Source organism: Myotis lucifugus, unplaced genomic scaffold, assembly GCF_000147115.1.
Source record: "Myotis lucifugus unplaced genomic scaffold, Myoluc2.0 scaffold_1, whole genome shotgun sequence".
Lineage (NCBI taxonomy): Eukaryota > Metazoa > Chordata > Mammalia > Chiroptera > Vespertilionidae > Myotis > Myotis lucifugus.
This window is the reverse complement of record NW_005871049.1, coordinates 2,078,828-2,086,755: the sequence shown is the minus strand read 5'-3', so window position 1 is coordinate 2,086,755 and position 7,928 is coordinate 2,078,828. Positions and strand designations below refer to the sequence as shown.

At 38.9% G+C, this 7,928-nt stretch overlaps 1 protein-coding gene across 7 annotated transcripts in view; it reads right to left on the bottom strand.

The window, feature by feature from the left end:
* Positions 1-7,928, bottom strand: part of NSD1 (nuclear receptor binding SET domain protein 1) — a 131,611-nt gene that overhangs the window by 54,869 nt on the left and 68,814 nt on the right. For 6 of the 7 annotated variants that reach the window (XM_006081608.3, XM_023753795.1, XM_006081607.3 and 3 more), the window contains 2 exons: positions 3,837-3,955; positions 2,765-2,908 (listed from right to left, as the gene is read on the bottom strand). In XM_006081608.3, coding sequence (XP_006081670.1) covers positions 2,765-2,908; positions 3,837-3,955 — 263 coding nt within the window. The remainder of the gene's footprint in view (positions 1-2,764; positions 2,909-3,836; positions 3,956-7,928) is intronic. The other variant, XM_023753785.1, reaches the window with a different exon arrangement.

Genomic DNA, 7,928 nt, shown 5'->3' with positions numbered 1-7,928 from the left:
CAACCGGGGGGGGCCCTGGGGTTTTTTTGCTGCCCCACCCCGAAAAAAACAAAATATCCCGGGCTCTCTTTTAGAGGGGGAATTTACGGACCAAAAAAAATTGCAAAAATAAATCCCCGGACCATAAAAGATTTTAACAGCCTGGGGTTTTTTAAAAAAAAATTTTTTTTTTTTATGGGGGGGGGGGGGGGGGGCGGGGCGGGGGAGGGAAGCAGGGAGGCAGGAAGAGATTAATCAAATAACTTATATGCATAACCATGTGGTGAAGGCCTGGAGAGAGGGTAAGAGCGGGGAGTAGGGGGGAAAGGGGGCATCTAAAACACTTTTAAAAATAAAGATAATAATTTCTTTTTAAAAGTAGAAAGATGAGAAAAGAAGCAAAGAAATAGTCAAGAAGACTACTGCAAAGATTCAACAAGAGATACTAGCTAGCTGGACTTGGGTCACAACTGTTCTAAATGGGCTCCAATTAAGGTTTAAACAACCCTTGAGATATGAACCAGCTCAGAAATACCATCTTTCTCAGATGATCTCATCTAAGACAGGATGCCACTTAAGATAGGGCCTTAGGAAGTAAGATCTATCTAGATATGTTGCTCTGAAAACATTTGAAGATTTATGAAAATTCTGCAAATTCCTAATATTTGTTACTTTTTACCCTTCCAACATCTTGACTAGTTTCCCCATAGTGATTAGCAAAACAAAACAAAACAAAACAAAACAAACAAATAAAAAAAAAACGTTTTATACTTATCCTATAAGAGAAGAAAGGGAACATGTGGCTAGGTAAATCTATTATCTTTAGGAACCCAAAGAAATAGAACAGGTCTTGGTCACTTAACATAAAATAAACAAGTGAGTAGAACTTTAGCAGGGAATAAGGCCAGAGGAAGCTAGAGATTAAGAAGGGACCTCAAGATCTTTTTTTTAAAAATATATTTTATTGATTTTTTACAGAGAAGAAGGGAGAGGGACAGAGAGTTAGAAACATCGATGAGAGAGATCGATCAGCTGCCTCCTGCACACCCCCCACTGGGGATGTGCCCGCAACCAAGGTACATGCCCTTGACCGGAATTGAACCCAGGACCCTTGAGTCCGCAGGCTGACGCTCTATCCACTGAGCCAAACCGGTTTTCTTAATCAATCTGTAGTCTGAACTAGTCTCACATGTTCAGCTCCCCCATTATCCACTATTCACACATAAAAACTGACAAATATTGTATCTTTCAAAGTGGGACACTTGAAAGTAAAAAGAGGCACTATTAATAAATTACAGAAGAAAGGAGACATATGTAATACTCTTTGTAATACTTTAAGCAATAAAACAAAATTAAAAAAATAAAAAATAAATTACAGAAGAAAAACAGATTTAATCAAAGACTGATCTAAACAAGCCAGGACCACTGAGTCACCATAATTTTATTTATCATTTTTTGTTAATAATCTCTGTGGGTATAAGTCTCTGAGGACTAACCCTGTGTTTGGGAGCTGGTCTGAATATGGTCAACCTTCTTTGATCAAAATGTATGTGTGTGTGTCTGTGTGTGTGTGTGTGCAATAGTGAAAATGAACAAAGAAACTGAGTTGAAATTATATTGGCCTGGATTAGTTTTATTTTTTTAGCTATTTCGATTTAGGAAAAAAACAAACAAATATCTTCAAAATTTTTATATGCCAATTTTAAAGAATTTACAAAGGTAAATCAAGACCATAAAAAGAGATCATAACCAAAACAACCATTTAATTGACTCTACTCCCAAGTCAAATAAAGGCTCTTAAAACAATAAAGTGGAGTCAGCTCTTTAACAATAAAGTGGAGTCACATCTCATAGATAGGCAATACAATACAGTGGTTTGGTTAAGACTCTAAACCCAGATTGCCTGGGTTTATATCCTGGCTTCACTATTTAACATATCTATGCCTGTTTCCTCAAGTATAAAATTAGGTTAATAATGATAATAATCTACTTATAAGATTATTATAATTAATATATGATGTAATATTTATAGTGATTGGGACAATGTTTAAAACACAGTAAATACTATATAAACATTTATTTATTAATTATAAAAATATAAACAATAGGGTCTCTAAAGTTATATAAATGGTAGGTCCTCTAAGTACTTTAAAGCAAAAAAAAATAAAAAATTTGTTTTTTAAACAAATCTTATAGCAAAAGTTACCCTTGGAAAATTCCTTAGAAATCCAAAGATTCTCACACCTTGAGAGGTACAGGAAAATGATCTTGAGTGAGCAATCACAGATTCACAGATTCACTTCTCCACTTCTCCCATTTGAGACCTATTTCAGGTCATCTACTCATGGGCAACAAGGGGCAAGTGGTTCACCAACACTACATACTTCTCCTACTTTCTCTTTTTGTGGGGAGGGAAAAGAGTTAAATCCTCAAAGGGAAGCGACTGCACTGGAATCATCTAATAAAATTATTATCCTAATAATGAATGGGCCATCAAAAAATGGAGAGGGCTTCTCTTAAAAGATAACCGGCTTGGCTCAGTGGATAGAGCGTCGCAGCCTGTGGACTGAAGGGTCCCAGGTTCGATTCTGGTCGAGGACATATTCCTTGGTTGCGGGCACATCCCCAGCAGGGGGTATACAGAAGGCAGTGGATCGATGTTTCTCTCTCATCAATGTTTCTAACTCTCTATCCTTCTCCCTTCCTCTCTGTAAAAAAAATCAATGAAATGTATAGAAAAAAAAAAGATAAGCATGCAATCAGAAGGCAAGTAGACATTTTCTACCTGACAAACATTCTCCTTGAGGGCAGCTCCTCCACCTCGTTCACCCTGCAGTTTTTTAGATGCAGGCATCCCATGGTCGTTTTCTATGCCCTCTTCAACAGCCTCCTTGAGACTTGCAGCCATCCTGTGTGTCATCAGTTCCCCCTTGCAGAGAAAAAATAATGTCCCATATCTGCATTATTGATGTCTCCTCCATCTGACCCCCTCCCTCTGGACTGCTATTTGTCTAGCCATTAAGCACTTACAGATGTTCAGCCAATCACGCGGGCGGACTGCATGCAATGTTAGTTCTAACCCTGCTGTGATTGGGCGGGTAGTGGGCGCCTCATGCCCTGCCACTAACTGCTCTGAGGCTGTTCCACTGGAACTTTTTGAGCTGTTCCATTTTAAGGTTTCACTAAGGGAGAGAAAACATTCTTAAGTTTATTTGATTACTTATTTGTCCTTCCAAGATCAGTGTTTCCTAAATAATGCCCCTCTTGGGCATTCTATTCAAATTGTCCTGGAAAGAAACAATCTTTATTATAATGTATGATGCTGGCCTGACTTGTACTAAGGCTCTTTTAACCTGAGTTATAAAAGCCAGACATAGCATCAATGACTACACTGATGCTCTGTAAACTATTGTTTTAAGTCTATCTCTATTTCCTAAAAACTGATATTTACAAATTTTATTCTAAAATTAAGCAATTGATGGTCTTAAAAAATAAGCAAATGAATGTTCCCCCTAACTGCAGCAGTCTCAACTTTTTTAAAGGGCAACATTTGGATCATATGGTTACTTGCTATTGTGCTCTTTGGTTTTTAGAAATTTCATGATGAAACATGAAATTTCATCTAACACCTAGAGTATACAATGTGATCTTATAAAAAGGTTATACCTACAGATGCCATATGTGCCTTGACTGATTTTTACTAGAATCAGGCAATCCTTTTTCTCCAGGATTCCTTATATCCATTAGCTGTTTCAGGAGAATACTATTAAATAAACTCAAGGGAAAGAGGGATGTGGCCTCCACTGTGAAAAGTAGCTTCGCTTTGGAAGATCAAAAGATTAGGAACAGAGTAATACCTCTGAGCCTGGAGTTTCTCTTGATGAGTCTTCATTTTTCACTCTTTTACAATGCATCTTAGCTATAGCATGCCTTTGTCGTTTTCGCCTTCTTGGTTTATCAAATATCTTGGTAGTGCCTATGACAGAAAAACATGTGTTACCTGCTAGTGAATGATACCCAAGTGCAAGAACTCCTATCCTCAACTAAAGGACCCTCATAGAATTACGGAATATTAGAGTAAAAACTAACCTTGAATTTACTGTTTAATTCTCTAACTTTGTAGATGAGGAAACCAGGGGCAGAGAGGTAAAGAGACTTACCAATGACTATATAAGTAGTTGGGGAATTAGCTACAAATGTATAAATTCTGTCTCATACAGATTAAATAATAAGTGGTATAGGTAGGTTACTAAAGCAATTCCATTCTACAATAGTGATTTTCAACCTTTTTCATCTCATGGCACACATAGACTAATTACTAAAATTCTACAGCACACCAAAAAATGTATTATATTTTATTTGTGGATCGTACAAAACAAAAAAAGGTATAATCTTGATTCGTTCACCAGACAGCTATTATTGTGTTGGCTGTTGGCTTCTTTTTTTTGACAATCTAAGGGAAAAGAGGTCAGTGCCCCTGACTAAAATAGGTATTGCATGTTTTAAAAATACTTGTGGCACAGAAGTTAAAAAATCACTGTCCTACATGGTTGAAAGAAAAGACTTCCTAGTTCCTCAAAGGACTTTAATATCCTATAGATGAGGAGAAAATACTTTTATATAGTCAGACCAAAATACTAAAACTTGGCTTCCAAGATTAAAGATAGTAAATCATATCACTCTATGACTTAAGGATTAAGATGAAAAGTTGAAATATATAAAATTTGGCTTAGCACTAGTGGGTTTGGCTCAGTGGATAGAGCACTGGCCTGCGGATTGAAGGGTCCTGGGTTCAATTCCAGTCAAGGGCACATACCTAAGTTGTAGCTTTGATCCCTGGCCCTGGTTGGGGTGTGTGCAGGAGGCAACCAATTGATGTGTCTCTCACATTGATGTTTCTCTCTGTCTCTCCCACTCCCTTACAGTCTTTCTAAAAATCAATGGAAAAATATCCTCCGGTGAGCATTAACAAAAAATAAATATAAAGTTTGGGGTAGAGAAAGGGGAAAAAGAATATTTATATATTCATACAGTGGTACTATGACCTTGACCATTCAGCAATAAAACGTGAAAGTGTGTTCTGACATATTTAGAAAATGAAATTCCAGTCTCTCATTTTCTATTACACATACTTTAAATCTTGTTATGGAAATATCAAGAGGAATCTAAAGAGATGTTTCATACTATGTTTCAAGATATTTAGCCTAGGTATCAACAGAGTCTGGACTTTGGAAAACTGCCTTAGTTCTTTCTTGGACTGCCTAATGGAGATGAAGATCTGCTATCAACGCTACTGATAGCCTATGACTAAAGAGAGGTAATGTAATGGCAGAGGCAAGGTCCAAAATTCTCACAAGCAGAAAAATCAAAGAAATTTTTATATATGTATTTTTATTGATTTCAGAGAGGAAGGAAGGAGAGAGAGAAACATCAATGATGAGAGAGAATCATTGATCGGCTGCCTCCTGCACGCCTCCTACTGGAGGTCAAGCCCGCAACCCTGGCATGTGCCCTTGACCAGAATCAAACCTGGGACCCTTCAGGCTGCAAGCCAATGCTCTATCCACTGAGCCAAACTGGCTAGGGCACAAGCAGAAAAATTTAGATGAAATATACAAAGAATAAAGTGCAAGTTGTATGTTTTACCAAAAAAAATTAAGTATGAAAGTATAAGAAAGAGCTAATATTATTTTGTAAGCAGTTTTTTAAAAAAGCAAGAAGACAATAGAGTGTTGAAGGCCTGGGAGGGGCGGGTATGGGGTGGAGAGGGTCAATGGGAAAAAAAACACAAACAAACAAAAGGGACATCTTAGTACTTTCAACAATAAAGATAATTTTTTAATTGGTTCAGAAAAAAAAAAAAGCAAGCAAGTAGCCCTGGACAGTGTTGTTAAGTGATTGGAGCATCAACACCTAAGGGAGGCAGCCAATTGATGTGTCTCTCCCACATTGATGTCTGTCTGTCTGTCTGTCTCTCTCTCTTTCTCCTTCCCACCCCTTAGTTCTCTCTAACCCTCCCTCCCACTCTCTCTAAAAATCAATTTAAAAAATATCCCCCAGTGAGGATTAACAAAAAAAAGCAAGCAAGCAAATTGATAAACCTAAGAATTACAATTATACACAAGGTTAAAATAATCTAATATATTGCTACATTTACCTGCTAAAAAACTCAATAACCACACATCACATTTAAAGAAGTATGGCCCTAGCAGGTTTGGCTCAGTAGATAGAGAATCAGCCTGCGGATTGAAGGGTCCCGGGTTCAATTCTGGTCAAGGGCACATGCCCAGGTTGCAGGCTTGATCGCCAGTAGGGGGTGTGCAGGAGGCAACCTATCAATGATTCTCTCTCATCATTGATTTTCTCTCTCTCTTCCCCTCTGAAATCAATAAAAAATATATTTAAAAATAAGAAAGTTTTTTTTTTTTTTTAAAAAAGAAGCAGTATGCATTTATTACCACATGAGATATAATCTTCCCATGATACTCTTTGCTGGCAGACCACATCTGATGCAGTGGGCTCAAATCTGGGCTAATATCTCAGGAATGATAATAATCAATAAATGTCATTGGCAGACAAATTATCAAAGTGGTTCAAAAAACTGGCATGGAGAAAATATGGGGTGGATAACAACAAAGTAGTGTAGCAATGAATTTAGTTGAGTCTGGATTTAGTTCTCCAACACTGCCATCTCTTTCATGTTCAATTTTCTTCTATAAAATAAGAGATAATATTAACAACTAGAGCAGCCATGGGCAAACTACGGCCCGCGGGCCGGATCCGGCCCGTTTGAAATGAATAAAACTAAAAAAAAAAAAGACCGTACCCTTTTATGTAATGATGTTTACTTTGAGTTTATATTAGTTCACACAAACACTCCATCCATGCTTTTGCTCCGGCCCTCCGGTCCAGTTTAAGAACCCATTGTGGCCCTCGAGTCAAAAAGTTTGCCCACCCCTGAACTAGAGGCCCAGTGCACAAAATTCATGCATGGGTAGGGTCCCTAGGCCTGGCTGGTGATTAGGGTTGATCGGGGCCCAGTTGCCAGCTGCTGGCCGGGGCCTTCCTTTGTTCTGTGCCACCCCCTGGTGGTCAGCGCACATCATAGTGAGTGATCAAACTCCCGAGGGGACAATCTGCATATTAGCCTTTTATATATATAGATAAACTAACTCTTTATAATGCTTTTCAGTGGTTCTCAACCTTCCTAATGCTGCGACCCTTTAATACAGTTCCTCATGTTGTGGTGACCTCCAATTTCATTGTTACAAATTGAACATAATTAAAGCATAGTGATTAATCACAAAAACAATATGTAATTATATATGTGTTTTCAGATGGTCTTGGGCGACCCCTGTGAAGGGGTCGCAACCCACAGGTTGAGAACCACTGCTTTAGATGGATTAGCAGTAATAGTCCTATGCAAGGGACCTCGTAGAGTATATGCTCCAACTATAACTATTATATCCATTACTGAATGAAGGGCAGTCCATTCCACCTGTGTGCTGAACCAAAATCACCAAGTAGAAGTTCCAGGAGTCAAATTCCAATTTAATCGAAAAGATTCCAAAGCCCTTAAGAAGCAACCACAATGGACTAGGCGCAAATGTAAGCTCTCTTTTTCAAGCATATGCTCAGATTATCCTATATAATAAAAGGGTAATATGCAAATCGGCCGAACTGCGGAACGACTGGTTGTAATGATGCGCACTGACCACCAGGGGGCAGACACTCAATGCAGGAGCTGCTCCCTGGTGGTCAGTGTGCTCCAACAGGGAGAGCGTCACTCAGCCAGAAGCCAGGCTGACTGCTGCCAAGCGCAGCGGTGGTGGCGGGAGCCTCTCCTGCCTCCGCGGCAGCACTAAGGATGCTCGACTGCCATCAGTCGGACATTCCCCCGAGGGCTCCCGGACTGCGTAGGCCAGGCTGAGGGGACCCCTCCCCCCGCC